Source organism: Gopherus flavomarginatus, chromosome 20 (genome assembly GCF_025201925.1).
Source record: "Gopherus flavomarginatus isolate rGopFla2 chromosome 20, rGopFla2.mat.asm, whole genome shotgun sequence".
Taxonomy (NCBI): domain Eukaryota; kingdom Metazoa; phylum Chordata; order Testudines; family Testudinidae; genus Gopherus; species Gopherus flavomarginatus.
The window spans coordinates 14,410,202-14,437,321 of NC_066636.1; the positions used below are offsets into that span (position 1 = coordinate 14,410,202).

The 27,120-nt window shown below is 52.4% G+C and overlaps 1 protein-coding gene and 1 long non-coding RNA gene across 3 annotated transcripts in view; both read left to right on the forward strand.

The window, feature by feature from the left end:
* LOC127037885 (uncharacterized) overlaps positions 1 to 27,120 on the forward strand; it is a 296,730-nt gene that overhangs the window by 89,926 nt on the left and 179,684 nt on the right. The gene's annotated exons all lie outside the window — the stretch shown is intronic.
* CADM3 (cell adhesion molecule 3) overlaps positions 1 to 27,120 on the forward strand; it is a 122,175-nt gene that overhangs the window by 33,924 nt on the left and 61,131 nt on the right. Inside the window, exon 2 of one of the 2 annotated variants that reach the window (XM_050929890.1) lies at positions 18,765 to 18,878. The exons of the other annotated variant lie outside the window; for it this stretch is intronic. Coding sequence (XP_050785847.1) covers positions 18,765 to 18,878 — 114 coding nt within the window. The remainder of the gene's footprint in view (positions 1 to 18,764; positions 18,879 to 27,120) is intronic. 2 annotated transcript variants of the gene reach the window in all.

Sequence of the window (27,120 nt, forward strand, 5' to 3'; positions counted from 1 at the left end):
TGGATTTCTCATATACCGATACAAGTCTGTAGTGTAGATCTGGCCTAAGTCAGCTCCCAGGTGAGGGAGTTCCCAGCTTCCTCCAGAAGCCAGCACTTCTCCCCCACCTTCCAGTCCTTTGTTCTCCAGCTGGGGTGTCCACTCTGCTTCCCTGCTGAGAGGGGAAATTCTCCTGCCTCCACTTGGTGTCAGTGTCCTGGTGCTTGGCTTTTCCATTGTCTTCTCCATTCTCCACTGACATAGGTTCGGCCTCTGCCAGTCCTTTTGTAATGATTCATCCTGGGTCACAGAGCTAGTTACCCTTCCCCCTGCGTACTTTAGCCTGCCCCAGGGCCGGTGCAAGGATATTTTGCACCCTAGGTGAAACTTCCACCTTGCACCCTCCTCTTCCCCTCCAGAGCATAGCTTATTATAAATGTTAAAAAATGAATATAACGGAGTCACATCATACGTAGGGGTTAGGTTGTAAGGTCAGCGCGTAATACGTGATTTTCCTCTAGTAAAAATTACCATAAACTACAGTACACACAGTATACACTAGAACAGGGGTCCTCAACCTACGGCACATGTGCCAAAGGTGGCATGCGAGCTGATTTTTTTTTTTTTTTTTTTTTTTTATGGCAGGCTGCGGGTCCCAGTAACCACTGAGCCTGCTGCCAGCCTGGGGGTTCCATTCATTCAGCTGCAAGGTGGGGTCCCAGCCAGGGCCGGCTTTAGGAAGTGCGGGGCCCAATTTGAACATTTTCGGTGGGGCCCTCGCAGGGATGACTTAAAAAAATAAAGTGGAAAAAAAAAGCCTTTTATTTCTTTCATGTATTATTTACGTTCCATAACTATATAAATAATAAAATTATATATTATGTACATTGTATCATATATGCTGTTGATTGGTTATTAATGACCGCCGTTTCACGTGTGAGTCCCTGCCACTCCCTGGGGGTGTGCACATGTGTGGTCCCAGCTGCTCCCGGCCTCCCTCATTGAAGCAGGTGTGCAGGGTTACTGCCCTGGGAACTACAGGGCAATAGTGGACAGGGGGCTGGTTGGAAGCAGAACAGGGGCTGACTGGAGGTAGAGTCTGGCTGCAGGAAGGGCAAGGGGTGCGGGGCTGGCTGGAGATAGCGGGTGTGTGGGGTGAGCTGGCTTCAGGCAGGGCCGCAGAAGGGTGCAGCAGGGGTTGGCAGGGCTGGAGACAGAGGAGTGTGGGACTGGCTGGCTTCAGGCAGGGAGGTGCAGCAGGGGATGGCTGGAGACAGGGCAGGGTGTGCAACGCTGGTGTGGGCAGCAGTGTGTGTGGAGCTGGCTGGCTTTGGGCAGGGCCGCAGGGGTGTGTGGCAGGGGTTGACTGGAGACAGGGCAGGGGGTTTGGTAGGGGCTGGCTGTGGGCACGGGGTGCAGAGCTGGCCGCAGGCATGGAGAGCGGGGCTGGTGTGGGCAGGGTAGGGGTTGCAGCAGAAAGAGCTGGAGCCCCAGCCCTTTAAATAGCCCCCCAAGCTCCCTGCTATCCCAGGGCTTTGGGGGCTATGTAAAGGGCCCGGGGCTCCCCAGCTTCTACCCCGCCCTGGACCTTTTAAATAGCTGCGGGAGCCCTGGGAAATGCGTGGGGGTGGCAGGGCTCCGGCGTCTATTTAAAGGACCGGGTTGGCAGAGGCTGCTGGAGCTCTGGCCCTTTAAATAGCCCCCGGAGCCCCTCGCTACACCAGGGCTCCTGCGACTATTTAAAGGGCCCAGCGCTCCAGCTGGGAGAGCAGAGCTCCAGCCGGGGCCGCGGGGCTTGTCGCGCTCTGGCCGGAGCTCCAGCCGGGAGAGTGGGGCCGCAGGCTTGCCGTGCTCCGGCCGGGGCTCCAGCTGGGGCCTCGGGGCTTGCCACGCTCCCACCTGCGCTTTGGTCAAGGGAGCGGGACTATGGAAGACCCCGGAGCAGACCGCAGCCAGGGACCCGAGGTAAGTTTAAAAAAAAAAATAATTAATTAATTAATTTACAAGGTGCCTAAGGCACGGGGCCCTCTTAGGCGTGGGGCTCGATTCCCTGGAATCGGGCGAATCAGACTAAAGCCGGCCCTGGTCCCGGCTGGCGACTCCATTCAGCCTCCTATCGTTCACCCAGGCTGGCAGGAAGCTGAGCAGGGCCGGTGGCTGAGATTCTGGCTGGCAAGGGGCCAGCAGCCAGAACCCCAGATCATCAGCGGGCTGAGCAGGGCCGGTGGCCAGGTCCCAGCCACCGGCCCTGCTCAGCCCGCTGCCAGCCGGGGTCCCAGCCGCCGGATCCCTTCAGTCCCCTGGCGGCCTGGGTGAACAGAAAACCAGGCCAGCAGGAGGCTGAGTGGGGCTGGTGGCCGGGACCCCGACTGGCAAGGGGATGGCAGCCAGAACCCCAGACTGGCAGCGGGCTGACCGTGGCCAATGGCTGGGACCTCAGCCTGCTGCCAGCTGGGGGCCCAGCCGCTGGCTCTGCTCAGCCTCCTGCCGGTCTGGGTGAACAGAACCCTAGATCGGTCACCCAGGCTGACAGCAGGCTGAGCGGAGCTGTCTGGGATTCCAGCAGGCTGAGCGGGGCTGGCGGCTGGGACCCTGGCTGGAAGGAGCCGACCCACTGTTGGCCCTGCTCAGCCTGTTGCCAGCTGAGTGAACAGAATCCCAGGTCGACAGCAGGCTCAGCGGTAGCCGGGACCTTCAGCCTGCCATTTAAAAAAAAAAATCAGCTTGTGTGCCACCTTTGGTGTGTATGCCGTAGGTTGAGGACCCCAGTTCTAGTGTATACTGTACTTTATGGTAATTTTCACTATACACAATTTTCCTCTTACGTGGTGACTTTAGAACCTAACCACTGTGTAAGATGTGACTCCACTGTAGTGTAAAAAAAATTTTGGGGCACTGCTTTTTGGCACCCCCAAATCTTGGTGCCCTAAGCAGTCGTCTAGTTTGCTTAATGGTTACACCAGCCCTGTCCTGCCCTCAGAGCAAACTGTCCTATTCCCCCCACTGGGGAGCAATGCACAATATAAAGGAAACTGAGGCGCGCACAGGCTTCAAAAATTAAAAAAAACCCTCACTTTATCTCACCAATATCCATAGGACATGCCTGTATGGCCCAGGCCTCCCCAGTAGGTGTGGGGGGAGGGTGGGGAGAGCCTCCTCAACCCCAGAGCTGCGCCTTGGGAGCCTCACAGGGCACAGCCAGGCCAGAAATTCCCCTCGGGATTCAGTTGGGATCCAGTATTAGACAGCTGCCAATCAAAGCAGGACCAGTCCCTTCCCCTCCCCCCATCTGTGTAATAGCAGTCGGATCCTTGCTGCTGGCTTGCATGGACTGGAGACTCTTGCTCACCCTCCCCTCCTGCTGCTCCTTCCTCTGCCTTTCCCTCCCATCCCACCCTGCCTCTCCCTCTGCCCCAACTGCTGATGCTTCCCCTTCCCCCTGCCCACTGTCCCTTCTCCCCACCCACTCATTGTTCAGGGCTGGGCCGAGTGCTGCCCCCTGGAATTTGGTGCCCACCACCCTGCTGTCCAGAGAACCGACTCTGGGTCACAACACCTCTGTGATTGCAGTCCAGGCTGGTATTAGCCTTTGTGGATACTGTAGCCCATTGCACATTGCCAGCTATCCCACTGCGCTCCTCCCTGCAATCGGTGTGCTCCAAGGATGGAGCTGGCCACCCTTGAGATGATACAGGCAGCCATTCCTTTGGCACAGCCTGCTGGGCCCTGTGCTTTTTGGGCATGACAGGTTGCAGAGTGAGCAGAGCAGCTGGGTGCTATGCTGTCCCTAGGAGCACCTGAGCCAGGGCCTTCCCTCGATGGGCAGGAGGAAAGCAGGGGGCAGGGTGAGCAGGCAGCAGCAGGTGGGAGAGGCTAGGGGGGGCTAAGTACTTGGTGAGGGGAGGTTCAAAGGCTGTGGGGAACACTTTATTTTATGTTGCCTTGAGAAGAGTGGCAGGAACTCAACAGGATCCTGATCAGTGCAGCCAGTATGGGACGCTCCCTTGGGGTTGAGGCCTAGCACCCCGCAGGAGGGGGCATTGAAAAGCTGGTGCCCTCTAGTGGGGAGGGAGCAGCAGACAAAAGGTGTGTGTTTGGGGGGCGGGGGTTCACATTTCCTAGAACAGGGTTCTGTGGCCAAGAAGCCCTAGCTCCTGCCTTGAGGATCCCACCTCTCCAACTGCCAGGTTGTGGGGAGCTGGGGGGATTGGTGCAGGGCTCCCTCTAAGCCCTGCTGCTAGCACATGTTGGGAGCTGCAGCCAATGGCCCTTTACACAAGGCTGGCAACCAGACAGACGCTGGGGCTGGGGGAGGTGCAGGTGGATTGTGATGGAAACCGGGTGCATGTCTCTAGGGGCAGTATTGGGGTGAGGACTCCTGCCTCAGAGCAGCCAGACCCACAAGCTCAGAGCATGGAGGGGACAATGCAAAGGGGCAGCATGGAGGGGTGGGAGGGGGCAGCAAGCAGGTGAGTGGGAGGATGTCCCCCAGCAGTGCTGGGCAGGCTCACGTGGTCGGCATCTTTCCTGGACATGTGCTCAGACCCTCATCTGGCAGAGTAGAGGGGACTCTGGCCCTCATCTCCTGTAGGGATGCAGGAGTCACGCTCCAGACCCGATCTGCCGAGGCTGGTACAGCCACTGCGTTTATCTAGTTCCACTGTCCCCCTGCCTCCACCCTGGGGTGAATCCCCCCCACTCCTGCCCAAGAGATCCTGGCTATCTCCCCATAGTGCAGGGCTATGAAGGGCGTGATGGGGCCTGCACATGGGCTGAGAGCTCAGCCTCAAAGCCAAACTGGAGCTTGGCCCCTTTGGGTATGTCTGCACTGAATTAAACACCCACACTGGGGCAGCTGACTCAGCTCACGGGACTCAGGCTGTGGGGCTGTAAAACTGCCGTGTAGATGTCCGGGATCAGGGACCTCCCTGCTCATGGGCCATGTCCCAGTGCTAGCTGTCATTGCCCCAGGCCCATCTCACAGTTGGGGTAGTGTGTGGTGCCCAACGTTGCTTAGCAGGGCAGGAGCCTGGATCAGCATCTTGAGAAGGGGCCTCCCCAGTGGCTTGGCTGGGGCTGGTAGTATCGGCTGCATTTGATAGGATAGTTGTCTGTGATGTCATAGTCTCATTTCCTATTGGCTCGCGGGAAGGCTATGTGGGAGAGGGGTGTGGGGTGTGGCTGGGGGAGGTCTTGAGGCCAAAATCTGGCCCTGCCCTGGGATCCAGGAGAGGGCCATTGGGACAGGCAGAGACTCCTGGGGAAGGAGCTACCCAGGGTTCAATGTTCCACAGCAGCTCCCTGGCCCAACACGCTCCATACGTGTCCCAGAGAACAACGGGTCCAGCCCCTGCAGTCCACGTTTGAGGGGGCGAGTTGCCCTGGGGGCTGCTCCATGGGGTGAAGCCATCTCTGCCCCTCCCCCCGACTCTCCTTGGTGCGTTTTGCTGATGGTCGAGGTGGTGAGAGGGGATTGCTCTGCCTTAGGCTCGGGCGTCTCACCCCGTCTCCTCTTCCCAGTCGCTCCTCTTGGGGTTTGGCCTGTGCTCTGTGGTGCCCTGTTCCCAGCTCTCACTGGTGTCCCTGGCGCTAGCTGCCGAGAGTCGGCCTTAGCTGGGCACACGTCCCTCTGGTGCAGGGCTGTGAGTGGCATCGCTGGGCAGGGCACTGCAGGCCTGGGACTGGCTGTGATTGGGGGTGGGAGTGACTCATATGCTGGGGAGGTGTTGGGCTGGCATCCTGAGCAGCTGGGGGTCACTTCTGCTGGCCAAGAGAGGCCAGCTGCTGAGTGGGGAGCTGTGGGAGTGGAGCGGGGGGCTTGCTGTGAAGTTGTTTTCTGATGCTCTTGTGCTCTGTGGTTTGGCTGAGATGGCCCCAGCACTGAACGTTCACTGACTGAATGGCTCATCAGGGCCCCATTTGATTGATCCCTAAATGAGAGCTTCTGAGAGCAGCTTATTTTGGGGCCTGTTGGGGAGTCTGTGAGTCAGTGAATGGCAGGTTAAGACAGGAGGGGCGGGGGGACCTGCACAGGCAGCCAAGATCTTAGCACAACTACCTTTGAGCTTCTAATTGGGAGTGATTCCTCCCAGAGCCACTGCAGCCACAGACAATACCCAGAAGCCGTGCTGAGAGCAGAGCAGGGACAAAGCCTGCCCAGTGCTGGGCCGAGCTGGGGAACGCAGAGGCCTTAAGGACAGGGGAAAGCAAAGCCCCCAGGCAGCCCAAGGCTGGCAATCAAGGAGGCTGCGCTTTGCCAGAAGGGTGGTTACAACGGCACTCTCACAGGCAGGCAGCACAGTGCCTCTATCTCTGCCTGGTTCCTAGAGGAGAGGCTCTGACGCAGGGCCCTTCTCCCCTGCTACAGGAGGTTCTCCGTGCACTTCACAGAGAACCAGCGATGGCCTCTCCTGACCTCCCTGTGCTGTAAGGAAGCCTCATTCAGGTGGTTGTACAGATGGGAAAACGGGCCCAGAAGGGAAGAGACTTGCCCAGTGACAGTGCAGGGAATTGAGTGGAGGTTGTGAGCATGTGGGGCTGACAGCTGTGAGCATGCGTGGGTGTGAAAGGGTGTTCCAGTCCCTCCGACTGCCCCTTGTGGCTGGTGAAGGTGTCAGGAGCTCCTCCCCAGCAGTGTGGTGCCTGCCTACCCTTTCTCTCCTTGGAACCTGAGCTAATCTCTGTGGCACAAGCGACCACTAGAGGCCATCACTATGGAAACATTGAACTGGCCGTTATGAGCCGCAGGTGCATTCTCAGCCAGGCCAACCCACTGGGACCAGTGCAGGGGAAGTGACACCTCATAAGAATGCAGAGCAAGCCCCCTCCCCCCACAACGGCCTGCTGGTGACCCAATGCAATAGGATCCCCAGCACACACAACCAGGGGCACACAACACACCTCCAGCCAGGGACCATATGGTCAGAATTCATACAAACATGCCCCCACAGGCCTACAACCCAAATCAGGGAATTACACTCGCCACACACGTGCACACACACACAACACTGGGGTATACATCCCAACAGGATCACACACACTGACACAGCCCTCTCACCCAACCCAGGTGATCACACACAACTAACTTGAGAATACAAGTTGGTTGATAAAGATAACAGCGTTGACATAACATTCTGACACTTCTGTAAGGCATTTGACTTGGTACTGCACAACATTTTGATTACAAAAATAGAACAATATAAAATTAACCTGGCACATATTGCTGGTGTGGACAGCGCTACATCGGAGGGAGAGCTTCTCCTGCTGACATAGCTACTGCTGCTCGTTGGGGGTGGTTTAATTATGCCGATGGGAGATTCCCCCTCCCCACGCCTGTCGGCATAGAATGGCTAGATGGGAGACTTACAGAAGAAGAGTTCTGTGTAGTTCAAAAGCTTGTCTCTCTCACCAACAGAAGTTCATCCAATAAAAGATGTTACCTCACCTGCATTGTCTCTCTTAATGTAGGCCAGGTCTATGTTACAGACCTATATTGGTATAACCATATTGCTCAGGGGTATGAAAAATCCACCCCCACCCTCCGAGCAACGCAGTTATACTGACCTAATGCCCTGTGCAGACAGCACTATGTCAATGGGAGGGCTTCTCCCGTCAACATAGCTACTGCCTCTTGGAGATGTGGAATAACTACACCGACAAGAGAAGCTCTCCCATCGAAATAGGAGCATCGCTACTTAAGTGCTACAGCAGCGCAGCTGCACCAATGCAGCATTTTAAGTGTAAACCTGCCCTTAGTATCATCTGTAAACTTTGCCACCTCATTGTTTACCCTTTTTTCCAGATCATTTATGAATATGTTGAACAGCACTGGTTCCAGTACAGATCACTCTCTCTGTAAACACTGACTATTGTTTCTACCCTTTGTTTCCTGTCTTTTAATCAGTTACTGAACCATGAGAGGACCCTTCCCTCTTAACACCTGACTGCTTACTTTGCTTAAGAGCCTTTGGTGAGGGAATTTGTCAAAGACTTGCTGAAAGTCCAATCGCGTTATCCACTGGATTACTCTTGTCCACATGTTTGTTGACACCCTCAAAGAATTCTAATAGATTGCTGAGGCATGATATTCCTTTACAAAAACTGTTGAGTCTTCCCCAACAAATTTTGTTCATCTGTGTGTCTGATAATTCTGTTCTCTATTGTAGTTTCAACCAGTTTTCCTGGTAGTGAAGTTAGCTTTCCCATCTTATAATTGCCAGGTTCACCTCTGGAGTCTTGTTTAAAAATCAGCATTGCATTAGCTATCCTTATCCTCCAGTCATCTGATACATAGGCTTATTTAAGGGATAGGTTTCATACTACAGTTCTTCAATTTCATATTTCAGTTCCTTCAGAACTCTTGGGTGATACCGTCTGGTCCTGGTGACTTATTACTGTTTAATTTATCAATTTGTTCCAAAACTTCCTCTATCAATAACTCAATCTGGGACAGTTCCTCAGATTTGTCACCTAAAAAGAATGTTTCCAGTGTGGGAATCTCCTTCACATCCTCTGCAGTGAAGACTGATGCAAAGAATTCATTTAGCTTCTCCGCAATGGGCTTTTGTTCCTTGAGTGCTCCTTTATCACCTCGATTGTTCAGTGACCCCACTGATTGTTCAACAGGCTTCCTGCTTCTGATGTACTTAAAAAAAATTCTGTTTGTTTTTGTGTCTTTTGCTACTTGCTCTTCAAATTCTTTCTTGGCCTGCCTAATGATTGTTTTCCACTTGCCTTGCCAGAGTTTGTGCTGCTTTCCATTTTCCTCAGTAAGATTTGACTTCCAATTTTTAAAGAATGCTTTTTTGCCACTAACCAACTCTTTTACTCTGTTTAGCCATGGTGGCATTTATTTATTTTTTTATTTGGGGTATACATTTAATGTGAGTCTCCATTATGGGTTTTTTAGAAAGTTTCATGCAGCTTGCAGGCATTTCACTCTTGTGGCTGCTCCTTTTAATTTCCATTTAACTAGCTTTCTGATATTTGTGTAACTCCCCTTTTTGAAGTTAAATGCTGCTGTGGTGGGCTTCTTTTGTATTCACTCTCCAATCACAAAGATGTTGAATTTAATTACATCCTTCTTAGAATGATAATCCCTATTATATTCCATTGAGGGTAACGCATGCATACCATGTGCCCAAAGTCAGAGAATTTGAAAGCACTGTCCATTGGTCTGCTCATGAGCCCTGGCTCACCTCTGCTTCCATCCAAGGTGATAAAGGGCGGGGCAGGCTGGCCACGTCTCCAGTTCCTCCTCACCATCGCATGGTCTGGGTCGGAACTTTCAATGTCCTTGTTTCTAACACATTTTTAAATAAAATTGTACATAGTTTTAAGTTTTTTAGTAGTTTTACCAGTTTCTTATAGTTTTATTGTAGTTTAGTGATAGGCAGAGGGGCTTGGTTTTTTCACCAGAACCTCTCTGCCCACCCACGAGTGGGTTCTGGACTATGTCCAAGACTATGAGCTTCAAACTCTCCATGCTGCTTTTTGGTCAGTGACAAACACCAGCACTGCTTGGCTTGGGGGAAGCTCACATCATGTTCAGGTGCAGTATTTGCCAATCTTTCCCCAGCTGCACCCAAGAAGGCTGTGCTCTCTGTCTCCAGAAGCACCTCATGGAGCTTGCCATGAGGCCTCATTCGGACCCAGGCCAGGTAACCCTCCCGCTCCCATACATCGGCCTGAATCAGCAAGGAGTACTACATCTGAATCCTGTGTGGGTGGAACCACCCTCACGGACTTCATCGCAGGGCCTAGTTGGGAGGTAAGAAAGCATACCTATAAGCTTAGGACTAAGTCTTCCTCAAAATCAAAGACAGTGGAAGCTCCTTCCACAAGTCTGAGCCATGGGGATGTAGCTTGCGCTAAGTCCCATAGGCACAAGAGGAAATCCCACAAACAATGGAGCCAGCAGTTTTGAACACTGGTCCACAGGTGTCATCATCAGTGGCACCCCCACAAGATGTGGGATCCTCCCATTCTGGGAAAGTCCATGGCGCTGGCACCAATAGCAGGCAAAGAGAAGGTGCCTCTGACACTGGGAAGATCCGGAACCGTAGCCAATCCCCAGCATGTGTTTGCCTTGCCAGACCCAGAGTCACCCCATCCATCAGGCCTCTAGAGAGATTATTCCTCCACCAAGGGATATGCCTTGCCATCCACTCCAGTAATCTACACTCTTCCACCGGTTCTAAAAGTGCTGTCATTTAAACTGGAGTCCTGATTCATCGGAGGAGAAGGTGAAGTGGGAGAGGAAACTTCACCTGCCTCCTCCCATGGGATCCTTCTAGCAGGTGCGTGGAACCACTGGTAGAGGAGGAACCCCTTAGTCTGGTCCTGGTGGTGCTCCAGGAACATGCAAGGTTTCCCTCTTCAGCTGTGGATGAAGCGGTGACTACAGCATCCCCTTCTCTGGATGACTTTGGGCAATTTCAGGAACTGTTGTGGAGAATCACGGGAAAACTCCAAATTCCCCTGGAAGAAATCCGGGACAGTCAGCATAAATTGCTTGATATCCTCCACACTTAGAGACTTGGCAGAATTGCACTGCCAATTAGCAACACTATTCTGGAGCCTGCCAAGACAGCGTGGCACACCCCTGCCACATGTATGGCTAGTCCCAAAGGGGCTGAAAAATGTTACTATGTTTCTGCCAAGCGGTATGAGTCCCTTTGTTCTCACACTCCTCCAAGCTCCCTAGTTGCCCAGGTGGCGGCTGAATGAGCCAAACAGCACCCTCGATATACACCATCTGATAAGGAGGGCAAGTGTGGATGCAGGGTATTTTCCTCATCTAGCCTTCAAGTCAGGATCATGAATTATCACACACACTAGCCATGTAGGACTTCCTGAGTTACAGTAAATTCAAGGAATTTACTGATAGCCTGCAACAACACAATCAGGCTCATTTTCAGATGCTTATTGAGGAGGGGAAGCTGCTAGCCAGAACAGCCCTCCATTCAGTGGTAGATGCAGCAGATACCTCCCCCAAGGGCCATGGCTACAGCCATAGTTATGCTTAGGGGGTCTTGGCTCCATTCCCCTGGTTTCCTCAGGTAGGTATAGAGCACTGTTGAAGACCTCCCTTTCGATGAATCCCATTGTTTTAACCAAAAGATGGCTGAATCGCTGCATATCCACAAAGATTCCAGAGCCACTCTTGGCATATACACTTGTCCAGAAGCACAAATTCCACTGCCCGCCCAACGCTGTAGGTCCCCCCAATTCTACCCTCAGAAACCTTATGACCCCCTGAGCAAACGCCCAAAGATTCTGATATCGCTGCCCAGGGCCCCTCTTCACGGGTTTCAATGTTGCAGCTACAATCTCCGGCCAAGAGGTATTTCTGAGGTGACCCAAGAGCTGCCAAACACTATACTTACCGCTTCATGACCCTCCCGGCCCCTTTGGGGGTCGTTTAGCACTCTTTTTTCCCCATGCTTGGAGTGCAATAACAAGGAACAAGTGGGTGTTGAAAGTCAATCAAGTCAGGCTTTCATTATATCAGCATCCCTTGTTCTCTTTCTGTTCAGCTGGGGGAAGTCTCTGTAAGGAAAAGCCCCTTGTCTGACAGTCTCTTAGATGGCACTAAAGACGGTAATAACTGGCTCTATACTTTACAATACAAAGGCTTTCACTGTTTTGCCTTCTTTTCTGTATCTCACACTTTGCTAGCTCTTCTGGTCGCTTAGGAGCTGGCATTTAAACCTCCTGTTCTCCCTGAGTAGCTCTGCATTAATCATTAAACAGTGTTAAACAAGTCCCAGGGCAAGCAAACCATTAAACATCCTTTTACCTTTTATTAAAGATACAGAAAAGAAGGCAAAACAGTGAAAGCCTTTGCATTGTAAAGTATGAAGTCAGGCTTTCATTGTATCAGTATCCCTTGTTCCCTTTCTGTTCAGTGGGGGAAGTCTCTATAAGGAAAAGCCCCTTGTTTAACAGTCTGTTAGATGGCACTAAAGATGGTAATAACTGTTCTTCGGGGGGAAAGAGTGGGCTGGAGCTCATATTGTTGCTGTTGCTGTTGAAGTCCAATCTCATTTCCTTGTACAAGACAAACAGACACCAGAGAGGAGAGAAAAGATCAGCAAAGAGAAAATGCAGCTTCTGTCTCTGGTGCTGATTCTCACTTGCAATCTCACTGCTGCAGAAACACAGGCCCAGCAGAGGTCTCATCAGCTGCTCCAAGACCTGGCAAACTTGTACCAGCATCTGGTTTTTCAGGGCATTGCTTTGAACTGCTTTTCTGGTCAAAGACTTCCAGCATTGTGGCAAAATATACAGTCTTGGCAATCTAAGCTACTCTCATTAGCCAGAAGGTAAAAGGAGAAAGCTAGGAAAGGGAAGAAATAAGGTAGAGGAGAAGGACACATGAGAGGTGGGGGAGAAAGGAAGAAAAGGAGAGACAAAATCTCATATCCCAGGTGGAATTTGGGATTTAGCCAGAGCTGGCAGAGATGGTGATATTATCTGGGTCCCTCTTTCCAGCCTAGTCTGGTCAGGACATCTCTCAGGATTAGGATGACGGTGGTTTGGGGTCCCTGGAGATGGCAGCCATGACAGTGAAGCTTTCTCCATTCTCGTATTTCAGTCAGTTGTGTCAGAGTAGCCAACTTTCCCGCAAAGAGTTTTCTTTTGAGGACCCCAAAAAGGGAGTGATGGGTCCTGTTACCTGCCCAGCACTTTCTAGGCCCCACCCTTACCTTTCTGTGGGCTCAAGGCATAACCTCGTTAATTTAGGCACTCCCACCCTTACCCAGTTCCTAGGGCTCAGGGCCACCCATATCCATTTCCTAGGGCTCAGGTTGTAACTAGTTCCTAGGGCTCTGGGTGAAAGGCATCCAGGGCCGGCGCTTCCACTTAGGCAGCCTAGGCAATCGCCTAGGGTGCCAGGATTATTGGGGGGCGGCATTTTGCTGGTGGGGGGCGGCAGGCGGCTCCGGTAGACCTGCCGCAGTCGTGCCTGCGGAGGGTCCCCTGGTCCCACGGCTCCAGTGGAGCTGCCGCAGGCATTCCTGTGGACGGTCCGCTGGTCCCGCGGCTCCGATGGGCCTCCCGCAGGCACGGCTGCGGCAGCTCCACCGGAGCCGCGGACCAGCGGACCCTCCGCAGGAATGTCTGCGGCAGCTTCACCGGAGCCGCGGACCAGCGCACGGGGCGGCGAAATGGCCCTGCATCTAGGGCGCTAACAACACTAGCGCCGGTCCTGAAGGCATCTACCCATATCCAGTTTCTAGGGCTCAGGGCATAATCTTCTGCAGGTTTGTGGGGCCTCTTACCAGTGAAAGAGCCTTGCAAAGTAATATAGTAACATTATTAACCTCTATTTATTAACAGTTACCAAAACTGTATACTGACGGTAAGCACAGAATGCTCACCACTCCCAATAAGGCAGACAAACCTTTCCTCTAGCTTCTGTACAGTAGGGTCGGCAGGGTGTTGAGGTCTGGCAGCTCTGATCTTGGCCTGTGTCCTGAAGTTAGGTTCCAAAGAACTCCCTTTTGTTATAGTTAAACTTGAGTCCTACTTAGCTGTACCTTAACCAATCATTTTAAACAAAGTGCTATAAAATAATTCTTTGACCAATCCCAACATATTGCAAAACAATTCTTTACCCAATCATACCCCACCACCTTAGCTGATTTAAATCTTGCAAAATTAGTTATGCAACAGACAGAAACAGTCAAAGAACCGGACAGAGACGGTACAGATAAACAGTAGAGAAGTGAGGACCATAAAGGCAAAAACAATAAAGAAGTATAGATTTCACAATTACAACTGTTGATAAGTGATTCCTTGCCAGACAGATGCTGTCAAACAAAGTTTTCTTTAACCATCTTAAGATCTGTCTCTTTATCTGGTGATTAATATAGGAGCGCCTCCTTAACAGCCTGATATTTCACTGTTTTAATGTAGTTTAGGTGGAATGTGAGGATGTGTCTTTCTGCTTTTTAACTCATGGCGGCTGCTGCTGCTGTTGCCCTAATGTGGCTGCAGAAGAAGGCCTCAGACCTTACTGGTGGAATAGCGCAGGTCCTTGTTATTTTATTCACCATTTAGACCTAATTCCTGACAAAGCAATTCTGGTTCACTGATTTCTGGTTCCACACTTCTTGTTTGCACTAGCCAGGTGATCAAGGGTTTTATCCCGTAGGGTTTTAGCATGCAGTCATTCTCCTGAAGTGCTGCCCTCAGCTGCAAAAGAGTTAAGTACCTGCCTGCCCCTGCATCCTGCATGCCAGCCCCTTGTCCCTAGAGTGCTTTGAGCTATGGGCATACCAGCAAGCAATCAAACTCCATCCTCCAGCGCCAGCTTCCTGGGGGTTGGACTCGCGCTCTCTCTCTCTCCTCTGCAGGAAGAACAGAACAAAAAGCTCTGGTATTCCCTGGGGGCATGATTCTGATGGATGAGGGATATTTCCTTCTGTGCTTGGGCTCTCTGCCATCCCATCTGCAAGGTACAGAGCCCCAGTGAATCAGAGCCAGAGATTAGCTCAGGGACAAGGGCAGCAGCCTTTCATGCAGGACATTTCCAGGGTTTTGCTCACTCCCTTCTTCCCTGGGAGACAGTTGCCCAGCCCTAACCCATCTCTCTACCACAGAGCTTTCCTGAGATGAAGCTCACCTTTCCTTTTGTTCTCTTCATCCCATTGCTCCTACTTACACCCCCTAAATTATGCTCCCTTTTGTGCACTACAGTCCTGTCAGCTGTAATCTCGCACTCATGCACACAGTGTAGCATACATGCCCAAACACTAGCACACGTACAGATGAGCACACACATACATACTAGTATGCATGCACACACACATCCTTAATTACTGTTTCACCAAATAATCAGGTTTAGCTCCTTTTGTATTTTCTTATAAAGGAATCCTTCTAGCATCTTTGCTACTCTTCTCTGCACTCCGTCCAGCTGGTCAATATCTTTGCAATGAGGTGTCCAGGATGGAAACAATATCCTGGAGTACTCTACAGAAGGCCGTCCCCTCCCTGCTCTGGGGATACAGACCAAACTCTCAGTACCTTCTTTGCAGCCCTGTGATGCTGGGAGTTGCTATTCACCCTCCCTATTCAGGCTCTTTTACCCTTTCCTGCTGCCCAGTCGTCTTCTTCCCACTGACTATCTGGGTCTGGGATATTTCCCAGACGTCAGACCTACTATTTCCCAAGCTGAATCCCAGTTTGTCCTTCCCATATGTCCAGCTTCTGCAGATCTCTAGGATTATGTCTTTGTCCTTCAGGTGCCAGCTGTTCCTTCCAGTTTAGTATCCACGTTGCATATTATCCACCCAGAGCCTTGGTGAAGATCCAGGAAAAGACAGGGTTGCCAACCCTCCAGGATTGTCGTGGCGTCTCCAGGAATTAAAGATTAATCTTTAATTAAAGATCATGTCACATGATGAAACCTACAGGAATACATCCAAACCAAATTGGCAACCCTAGGAAGAGACCAGGTCTAGCAATGGTCATGGTAGTGCCCAGCGATACTAGGGAGGTTAGCACTGCTCTTTGTTTATAGCCCTGCAGCTAGTTTTCTGTCTTGGCTGCAGTTTTCATTCCCCAGCCAATTTGAATTAATTATAAGCACAGGATTTAGGAGACACCATGTCAAATTCTTTGCTAAAATCCATAGCTGATGTCTTCTGTTTTGTCTTCATCCTTTCCCTTTGTAAAATGCATGTAAACAAAAACGATCAGCTGTGTGTGTGTCAAGATTTATTCCCCAAAGCAACTTACTGCTCGATTCCATTCCCCTCTAGATGTTTAGTGATGGTTGTCAGTGTTCCAGCCATTATTTTATATGGGGTGATGGAAGAGTGAGACTGTCAGGTGTTAATTTCCAGGATAGATTCTTGCTCCCTTCTGTGAAGATCAGTACTACAATGCATTTGCTTCCCTCCAGCTGTCCACGATATTTGCCCTGCCCTCTGTGACTTTCCCGAAATTACTGCCATTGGTGCAGTAAGTTCGTTATCCAATTCCCTTATTGCTCCCGTCTGCCATTGTGCTGTCCATTCACTGTCCAGAGCAGAGTGTGAAGAACTTCACACGGACCTAACCAAGCCATGTGAAAGGGCTACCTGGTGGCAGAGGAAGTTCAGTGTTGATAAATGCAAAGTAATGGACGTTGGAGGGCAATGTTTAAATTGCTTATACTCCTCCCTGGGATCTAAATTAACTGTAATAGTTCATGGAAAAGACCTGGGCATCATTATTGACAGGCCAAGTGAAACATTTTTCCAAAGTCCAAAAAGGCAAAGGACACGTATAAGGGATGAGATGGAGAATGATGGAATATTTTATCGCCATTCTATAAATCAGTAGTGCAGCCTCACTTGGATACTGTGATGCACTGATCACCCCATCCCAGCAAGGGATTCAAGGAGGTCAGAGAAGTGTGACAAGAGTGAGTAGGGAAACATGCAGTTGCGGCCAGGCAGCCTATATTAGTGGGGGAGGGGGAGTTGTGTGTCTCTGAGGGAGCAGCCTGCTTTCTCTTCCTGTTTTGGGGTTCTTGTGAGTTATTATTTTGAGTTGTAAGTACTAAAGCAGTGTTACATTGCAACTTTCCAGCAGGAGTATTTAATGTATGTAGCTAACTACGCTGTGGGTCTGCCATGACCATACTAGCTGGGGCATGCAAGCCTAGCACTGGTCACCGTGTGGAACTCGCACCATAGGTGCCGAGTTTCTAATCTGCTGGGGGATGCTCCCCCTGTGACTCTGCCCAGGCCCCACCCCCACTCTACTCCTTCCCCCAATGCCTCAACTCGACCCTGCCCCGCCTCTTCCCGTCTGGCCTTTTCTCTGCTCAGTTCTGCCCTCTCCCCTAAGCGTGCTATGCCTTTGCTTCGCCCCCTCCACCCCAGCTGATCTGCAGCAGGCGGTAGGCACCAGAAGGGAGGGGTAGGTGCTGATTGGCGGGACCCACTGGCAGGCAGGAGGCACTAGGGGGAGGGAGAGGCATTGATGGAGGGCTGCCGGTGGGTGCTAAGCATCCACCATTTTTTCCCATGGGTTCTCCAGCCTCGGAGCACCCACAGAGTCGGCACCTATGACTTGTACATTCCTCCAAAGCAGCCATGGCTTGTCTCACATTGGGAGCCAGGGTTGGATGGGTGGGGTCTCATGCAGTCTGGTGATTCCCATGTCTCTGGGCTATTGAGAGGGGGGAAGAAACCATCAGCAGCTCTGTGCCCCCTCATCTGGTACAGTTGCTGGGTGTGTGCTGTCTATTGCTTCCCATGCCCAGCACCCTGGCCCAGATACAGTTGCTGTATGGGGTACTGTCCATCTACGGCTCCCTGTCCCCAGTGCCTTGGCTCTGCATGACTAAGTGGGAATTTTCTGTATTTTTATAACTCCTATGTGTGAATCAGTTTCCCATATCTTTTTCACATGGTTACCGAGTGCAGGGAGAAAGGACTGTTCGCTCTCAGAGAGACAGGGTGGGTGAGGTAACATCTTTTATTGGACCAACTTCAGTTGATGAGAGAGACTAATACGGAGCTCTTCTTCAGATCTGGGAAAAGTTCTCAGAGTGGCACAGCTAAGTATACATTGGAACTGATTATTTAGCATAAGGATTTAACACATATTCTAAGCGACCATTCAAGGTAAAGTGGTTCATTAACACTACTGCAGTCATAGGACAAAAAATGTGTGTGTCATAAGCCATAAATCCAGTGTCTTTATTAAGTCCATGATTTTTAGTGTCTAGCAAACTTATGAATTTAAGCTTCTAGGCTCATCTTTTGAAGGTGTTGTGCAGGTTTCCTTTGAGGATGAGAACTGAGAGGCCAGCTTAGAGTGATCGCTTTTCGAAGCATTTGCCCACAGGTGCTATGGTGTTTTTGTCTTTTAGCGTTTTTCAGTGTGAGTTCATTTGAGAGCACAGTGATTGTCTCATTTCACCCTCAGAGTTGTTACTGGAGCATTTAGTGCACTGGATGAGGTACACCACGTGTTGGGATAACTCTTCTAGGATCTATGGATCTTGAAAGGTATGTTGCGAGAGCTACTGATCATCATAGCAGTGATGATACGTCTGCAAATTTTATCTGTTGTTCTGGGAGGATCTGATGCCACTGGTGGGTCCTGGTCTTTGGGGAGCTTGCTTCTGATGATGAGTTGGTGAGGCAGGTGGGTTGTTTGAAAGCCAGAAGAGGGGGTTTAGGAAAGACTTCTTTCAGGTTGTGGTCCCCTATGACTGTGCAGGGTGAGAACAGGTGAGCCTGCACTCTGATCACCCGATGTAAATTAGTTCTCCTTTAGAAAGCTTAGGGAGGTAATTAAGAATCGGACTGGCTGGATGGATGGGATGGGAAGCCAAGAAGGAAGTCCCATGGGGGGCGGAGAGGGAGACAAGATGGGACAGGACCAGACCAGACAAGAGCTAGTTGAGCCCAGTTACACTGAGACCACAGGGGCAAGAGATCTTGTTCCCTTCGGGACCAGAAGTGCTGTTAGTGCTGTAAATGGACTGTTGCACAGGGATTGCTGTAGAAATGGTGGAGGAAACTTATAATAAAAGGGTTTGGTGAAGGCCCAATCACTAGAGTCCATGCAGTTTCTGCGGGGAAGAAAGTAGGAGAGGAGCCATGCCCCGTGACACGTGAGGGCTTGTCCAGGATCTTGACTCCCCCAGTTGTGGCAATTGAGAGACTCTGGGGAGGCTGCTGCAAATATTTGGTGCCTGTACAATGGAGCAGACTCTGCAGTGGTTGGTAGACCAGCAGAAGAAGCTGCAACAGAGCATGCAATCTTTCCAACAGGCACACCAGCTGTAAAGACAATCCCTGCTGGCCTGGCAAGCAAAGCAACAGAGGAGCTTGCAGAAATTTATCAGGGAGCAAGCACAAGTGCAGCAGCAGTTGCTTCAGACACTGGTGAGTCTTGGTACGGGGAACGGTAACCGGAGCCTGGGGGTCGGCCTGTGTAAAATGGGGCCTGCTGCTGACCCTAATGATTTTTTAATGACATTTGAGAGGGTAGCAATGGGAGTTGACTGGGACAGAGGAATGTGCCCCCCCCCAGTTAGCATCCAATTTGGCGGGGAGCTCAAGTGGCCTGCGTGGCCTTGGGTGACAAACAGACCAAGGACTTTGATGTCATTAAGGCAGCCATGCTCGTCCCAGTGGGACTGTCTACAGAGAAATATTGGCAGATGCTTTGGGCTGTTAGATAGGCTGGAGATGTATGGGCCAGGACATGTGCCCAAAAGTTAACTGATTGGGCTACCATCTGATTGAAGCCAGGCATGCAGACTGTGGGTGAAGTCATGGACTCCATAATCCTGGAGCAGTTTCGACAAGGCATTCCAGAGAACACCCGTGTCTTGGTGAGGAGGCACCAACCCACAATCCTGGAGGCAGCGGTCAAACTCACAGAAGCGTTTGAGGAAGCAGATTTTCCCTGCAAGGGGGCGCATTTGTTTAACAGGCTTGAGCTAGGAAAGAGAGTTGGAGAAGTGGTAGGGATGAAGCCTACAGAGAACTCACTCCAGGGAGGCTGGAAATTACCTGTTACCAATGTGGGAGAAAGAACCTATAAAAAGAGACTGCCATCTATGGACTGTGAAGTGGCATAATGTTGTGATTGGACTGGGACCTGCGACAAAGGAAAATGCCAACTGTTTCGATGAAGGTGGGGAGGGGATGGGAGAAGGGCCTAGTGGACACTGTATCAGGATGTTCACTGGCTAGGAAAGATGTGGTAAAGCCACACTGGATCTTTCCCAGAGACAGGCTGAGTTTGGAGTGCATCATGGGGAGAGAAAGCTCTGCCCATTGGCCGAGATTCCCCTGAAGGTCTGGGGAGAGTTCAGGTGGAAATAAGTTGGGGTTGTGGATAGGCTGCCACATCTGGTGGTGTTAGGAATGGACTGGAGTCCCTTCCCCTTTAAGAGGAAAGCAGCTAGTTGGGGTCCATGGCAGAAAGGAATTGGGCAAAGGTGGAGAAAGGGCATGAAGTAGAGGAGCAGAAGAACCCTAGACAACATGATATAAGCTGAGGATGGCAAAGGGAAACAAATGTTCCCAAACGGAAAAGAGGAGGAATTGGTCCAGTGGACATTAGGTGAAAGGGGAAGGCAGGACATACCAGAGTGGGATGGGCCGAAGGTTCGCTGCCGGGGCCTAGAGAATAGGAGCCCCGAGATAAGTGGGTAGGACTAGGAGAGCAAGAGTGCACAGAGGAAAAACATGAGGAGGGGACAGGACAGACCCCACTCCAAAGCAAAGAGAGTGATAAGGAGGAGTTAAACTCTTGAGTTGCCCTTGGTGTGAAGACCAGTGGTCAAAACAGAATCATGGGGGTGTCCCCCACCCACAAAATGTGACTTCTGTAGGTGGAGGGGGGATAATCACCCTGGGGGTGAGCACAGGAAAGAGGTACCTGGCACTTCCTCTATAGAAGGGCGGGCCAGAGGCAGAAGGAACATCAGTGGTAGGCAAGGGTGGAGGTGCGTGACAGAGTGCAGGGTACACAGGTGAGTCTGTCCTTTGATCACTCCGATGTTCATTAGTTCCCCTTGAGAAAGCTGTGGAAGATAATTAGACCATCTGGCTGGGCAGACAAAGAGGCAGGAAGGAAGTCCCATGGGGACAGGGAAGAGAGAGGAGACCTGGGCTAGTTGAAACCAGTTACACTGAGGTCTCAGGGGAAGGAGACACTTGTACCCCACAGGTCCTGGGGAGAGGGCAAAAGGGCTGTTGGTGCTGCAAAGAGACTGTTGCACAGGAATTGCTGTAGAAATGGTGGAGGGAACTTAAAATGAAGGAACAAGAACTAGAGTCTGCGCAGTTTCTGTAGGGAAGAAGGTAGGAGAGGAGCCATGACCCATAACATCCCCATTGAGCTAAGTTCCCTCTAAGTTGTGCAGCTATTCAGCAGGCTGTTAAGGGCTACGCAGCGGGCAGAGGCGCTCTCCCCCAGTCCCAGGCTGCTGCAGCAAGAGAGGGGTGGGGGGAGTCCTCTCTCCCCACTGCAGGCCTGGGGCAGCCTGCACCCCAAACCCCTCATCCCTGCCCCCCCAGAGCCTGCATCTCCAGCCAGAACCCTCACCCCCCTGCACCTCAACCCTCTGCCCCAGCCCTGAGCCCCCTCCAACACTCCTTGGCCTCACCCCAGAGCCCTCACCCCCTGCATCCCAACTCTCTGCCCTAGCCCTGAGCCCCCTCCCATACTCTGAATCCTTTGACCCCACCCCCACCATACATCACCTCATATGGTGCACATAACAAAATTCATTCTGCACGTGGATGTAAAAAAAACTTAGCAGGAACTTTGCCATTGACTATGGGTTGTAACTGTTTAATGATACCTCGTCTGGGTTCCAGTGTGCGATGATAGGTGACAACTAGGGATGTGCACTCTGAAGGTTTTGTTCCCTATATTGAAGCAGGTTCTCTTGTGGTATTTTGGTGGCCCATTCCAGGCTGTGATCTACTTCTCTGGTGGAGTGTCCTTGTTTGGTGAAGGCAGTTTTACATGTGTTAAGGTGTGTGTCCTAGGCGTCCTCCTTCGAGCATATTCCTCAGTATCTGAGGGCCTGGCTGTAGATAAAGGATTTCTTGGTGTGCTTGGGGTGATTACTGGATCTGTGTTTCTTGTCTGTAGTTTTCTGTTGGGTTACATTGTTGAAACTGACTGTGATGTCCAGGAAGTTGATGCTGGAGCAGCAATGTTCTCAGGGCAGGCTAAGAAACATCAGTTTGAATGTTGCCTAGCTGTCTGAGCTTGGACGGGCCATTAGAAAGGACTGGCTGAGGCCACCCCCAAGTAAAGGAGAATTGGAGAAGACAATGGTGAAGTCAATCATCAGGACATGGACACCTAGCAACTAAGGACCTACAGGGAGAGGGATTTCCCCACTTGTCAGCAGGAAAACTGAGCAAAAAGCCCAGCTTGCCAACAAAGGATGGGGAAGGTGGGAGGTGGGAGGTAAGGGTTGGCTGCTGGAAGGAATCAGGGGCTCTCACCTGGCGACTGACTAAGGAGGTCAGACAGACTGAACATGGGATATCTGGGCTGACCAGCACGGTCCATGCTTTAACCTGCCTCTTGTCTGTTCTAACTTATGGACTGCCAATGCTCTGTTGCAGCTGACTAATAAACCCGACAGTGCTCTGTGAGGATCACTCTAAATACTGGCAGGGGAACATTAGTCCCTGAAGAGTGGACAAGTCGCTCCCAGGAGTCTGTCTCAGTTGGACTCACTGAGCAGAGCTCATGGTGTGGAGCAGGAGTTCTGGAGCCCAAAGGTTCAGGAGGTGGTGAGGCCGCATGGCTGACTCTGAAGGAAGAGGGAGGGGGCACAGCACTAGTCTTGTGGATCTGGGACACTCAGTGCTGCTGAGTGTTTACTATCCACGGCTCCCCAGACCTGTGCCTTGGCCCTGGCACTCCTGGTGCGTGAGTACGTCTACTTCTCCCCACCCCCAGCACCCTGGTACTGCTGCTGGCTGAGTACTGTCTACTGCTTTCTGTCCCCTGTGGTCTGGTACTGCTAGTGGGTGTGCACCATCCACTGCTCCCCACTGCTGCAGGGGGTGTACCATTGTCACAGATCCGTGCTGCACCCCCAGCTTTGGAACAGTGTCTGGCAGGAACCTCTTCCTTCAGGGTTGGCCATATGGCCCTGCTGTCTCCTGGGACTGAACCTCTGGGCTCCAGCACTTCTGCCCAGGGCCAGCTCCAGCTTTTTTGCCACTCCAACTGGCAGAGGGGGAAAAAAAAAGCAGCAATTGGTGGCACTTCGGTGGCAACTCTACCGCACCACTTTATTCTTCGGTGGCAATTCAGCAGCCGGACCATCCCTAGGTTAGCTCAGCTCTAAAGAGCTCCTAGGTCAAAGCAGCTGAGACCCTCCCAGGCCAGGAAGATGCTTCCCATGAGAGTGACTGGCAGCATCATAGCATGTCCCAGACTGCCCTCCCCATCCAGGGACCCCATCATTCCCCGTCCCTGATTGCACCCCACAGAACCAATTGCTCCCTCATCCCTGTTCCACCCCATGGACCCCATCACTTTCCCTCCCTGATCCCAATCCACAAACCCCATCACTCCCCCTTTCCATCCCATTCCATGGACCCACTCCTTGATCCCAGCCCACCATCACTCCCCCTTCCTGATCCCTGCCTCTTCCACTCAGCTAGCTCCAACTCCATCTGCCTCCCTGCTTCTCTGTCAGCCCCAACAATGGGGGCCACATGCCTGCCTCACCTCCTCCCAGCTGCAGCAGCAGTCTCCCAGCTGTCCTGGGTGGCTGGGCTACCCACTCACTGGAGGTCAGGGTCTGACCTCAGGATATTGACTCCTTCCGGCTAGACCTTGCTAGAGCCACTGTGCTGCGCCTGCCTCCTTGTTGAGTTTAGCTGCTTCCCTTCCAGTGACCTGTTCCTTCCTGGTTCTGCTTTTGGGCCAATGATCCCAGCCTGAGCTGGGCTCTCAGACTGCAGCACTGTGTGACGGCCAGACACATGGGCAGTGGAGAAATCAGTTAGGGGCTGGGAGAGGTGGTTGGCTTGGCTCTGAGAAGAGCCAGGTGCCCCTGCTCCCAGGCAGGGCAAGGTGCTGCAGATGCTCCTTGAGGAATGTTTGCCCATAGGCTCTGCACCAGTAGCTCCCCTGGAATCCACTGAAACATGAAGCCTGCCCAGACGCCGGCAGCATGGCCCAAGGAGTTGGTGGACTGGGCACTCAGCAGGGGTGTGCTGGGGGAACTAGGCCATAGGGCACTGGGCCCCAGCCTGCAGAGGGAGCTGAAGGCAGGTGCTATTGATGGGGCCCTCGGAGCTTGGGGTTGCTGTGCAGTGAGCAGGCTTACAAAGTGTCCTGTAGCCAGGGGCTTGGTCTGTGAGATGCAGGAACGTAAGAGGAGGCCAATGTCAAATGGCATCAGCACTGGGGAGATGTGCCCAGGCCTGCCCTTAGGGCCTCCCTGGCCAGGTCTCTACTGCTGTCTCCACTCTTCCACTCTGCTCCCCTGGCCCTTCCCCAGAGTTTGTCCTGGGTCTCTCTCTCGCTCTTCCCATTCCCATGCTGAGTAAAACAGCCAGGTTATGGCAATGCCGGGGCTGCGGCTCCCCTGTGCTGCACTTCCCAGGGTCATGGAGCTGTGGTGGGGAACTAAGAGCCCACTTGTGCGGTCCTGGGCCCCTGGATAGATGGGCCTGGGGTATCAGTGAGACTCTGTCCCGTCAGCAAAGGATCTTTAACCCATGGAGCTGGTTCTGCCAGCGTTCGGATGGCAATGTGCAGGGGGCAGCCTTGACATCGTCAATGGGCTTTTGTCTCTGCTCAGCACCATTTAAACCTGCCACCACCTCTCCGGATGGCACTGCCCAGTGGTACTGCAGAATGGAGCAGGCTACCTTCTCCCAGGTGCCCTGCAGCCGCCCCCACCATTCTCAGCTGTCTAGCTGGATGCCCCTTGGTCAACTCATCCTCACATCTGCTCCCTCTCCAATTGCCTGCAGGCACCAGGTTCCTGAGCAGCCTCAGGGGCTGCCTTTGGCACGGCTCCAGGTCCTCTGCCCATGCGTGGCATGTTGTGTTCGCACTAAGTTTCCTTTTGGAGGCAGCTGTTGTGCAGTAAACTCAGGTCCCACCTGTCCCCTGGGACATGGCTTTGCTCGGGGCCTGGGAGGCTCCTTCTGCCTGTCATTCTTGTTGCACAGCTGCTGCGGGTATGTAGTGCCAGCTCCATGCCCTGAGCAAAGGCACTGCTGGGTCGGGCGCCCTGCTACTCAGCCTGCCTTGCACCTGCGTGGAGGCAGGAGTAATTTGGAAGCAGGCAGCTGTGGGTGTCCCAGGAGAGATGGGCAGTTTATTGTGGGGGACAGTGTGTGTGTTTTGGGGGGCCAGGGGATGTCTGTGTGTGTGGAGAGTGGTGTTGTGAGCAGGCATCTTTCTCAACCTGTTCTACAAACACTCTGCTTCTTATGGGCCAGATTTTCAAATGAGCGCAGCACCCAGCAGCTCCCACTGTCAAGGAGACTCCCCCTCTGCTCGCCCCTCCCCTCACCCCCCCCCCAAACAATGGCGAATCCCCCTGTGCTGGGGTGGCTAACCTCTCATGAGCACCTCCAGCATGTGCATGCGGACTTGTCTTCTCTGCTTGCAGTGCCCCATCGGGTCTTCAGGGGCTCAGCCCTCGGCTAAGCCACACAGAGCCTATACGTCTGAGCCCACAAAGCAACCAACCCCTTGCAGGGCAAAAGGTCCAACAGGACCTGTCACAGTGCCCTGGATAATGTCTTCAGCCCTGTCTCCCGGCTCCGTTTGCAGCCCCTTCTGGGCTAGTTTCAATCCATCTCTGGTCTAGTATAGAGCAGTGCCCCAAGGGCCTTCTACCTGGAGACTCTGCATCCTGTGCTTCCCTTGGGCCTTTGAACAGCATTTATCCCCTTCTCGGGGCTCTGGCCACTCTGTGGAGGTGGGGGATCCAGAACCCAGGCCCCCCCCACTACTTCGACTCCCAACCCAGGGGCCCTATAAATAGCAGCCACATGCTACTTCCTGTAATAGTAGCTGCTGCTTTTCCCTGGGCCACTTCCCACACAGCCCCTTCTGCTTCGCCCTTCCCTCAGGGCTGAAGCTCCCACTGGAGCTCCAGCAGCCAGCAAGGAGCAGCATCCCAGTGGTGCCAGCCAGCAACTGAACTGCTCAGGCTGGCCCTGAGGCTCCTTTTAACTGGCCTGCTGCACACTGATTGGCTGCTTTGCTGCAGGCCTGGAGGACCCACCTTTATGGCTCCTTTTCTGGGTCAAAGTGTGGTAGGAGCGTGAGGCTTCCAGCAGGGGGCCTCAAAGGGCCTGGTACATCGTGTCATACTGCCGCCCCTCACCCAGAGAACAATGGAGAGTCCCCCCTCCTCCCCCCTCCCCGCACTGAGAACAATGTTGAGTCTCCCTCTGTTCCGCTCATGCACAAAACCATAGAGAATCTCCCTCTCCTTCCCCATAGAGAACAATGGAGATTCCCCTTCCCCAGGCAAAGAATGAGGGAGAGTCCCTCTCCCCTCCCCCCCAGAGAACAATGGAGATTCCCCCTCCCCAGGCAAGAATTAGGGAGAGTCCCTCTCCCCTCCCCCCCAGAGAACAATGGAGAGTCCCCCTTTCTTCTCTCCCTCACAGAGAACAAAGGAGAGTTCCCCTCTCCTCTGTCCCCCCCTTCCCACCAAGGGAGATTCCTCCACCCCTCCCCCATAGAGAACAAAGGAGAATCCCCCTCCCCGTCATGGAGAACAATGGAGAATGCCTCCTCCCCTTTCCTACAGAGATCAATGGGGCTGCTCAGGCTGCTGAGCTCTTTTGAAAATCTGCTCATCTGTGAGGTCCAGGCTCAGCCCCTTTCTGGGTCCGTAACAAGAAAATCCCCAGGCACCTCACAGTCATCTCATGTCCTTTCCAGGTGGGTTTCCCTGGCTGAACGAGCTCGGGGAAAGGGGGTGCTTGAGGTGCTCTGTTATCTGGAAGGAGTCTGTGATCAAAGGGAATTTTCTGTAGTATTTTTATGACCTGACCCCCCTCAGTTCTGACTGTGTTTTTCAAGGCTACCCAGTGTGGGGGGGAAAGCACTGTTTGCTCTCAGGGCAGGCCGGGAGACATAGGTATCAATATCACCTGCCTGTCTGAGCCTGAATAGCCCATTCAAAAGGGCTGGCTGAGGCTGACCCCATGTCAGCGGAGAATCTGAGAAGACAATGGCAAACTCAGTCACCAGGATATTGACACCTAGCAACCAAGGATTCACAGGCAGGAGGATTTCCCCACTCTCAGCAAAGACCCCTGCTGGAGAAGAAAGGATGGGGAAAGTGTGAGGTGGGGTGGGGGTAAGAATTGGCTGCTGGAAGGAGTCAGAGCTCTCACCTGGGAACTGACTGAGGAGGTCAGGTAGAGCCTGAATATGGGCTTCACTGCAGTGTATCTGGGCTGACCAGAATGTCTTCCTGTCTCTGTGCTAACCTATGGCCTCCCGCTGCTGACTGATAAACCTGGCTGTTTCATAGAAACTGGGTTTCATAGAATATCAGGGTTGGAAGTGATCTCATGAGGTCATCTAGTCCACCCCCCTGCTCAAAGCAGAGCCAATCTCCAGACAGATTTTTGAACTCACAACCCTGTG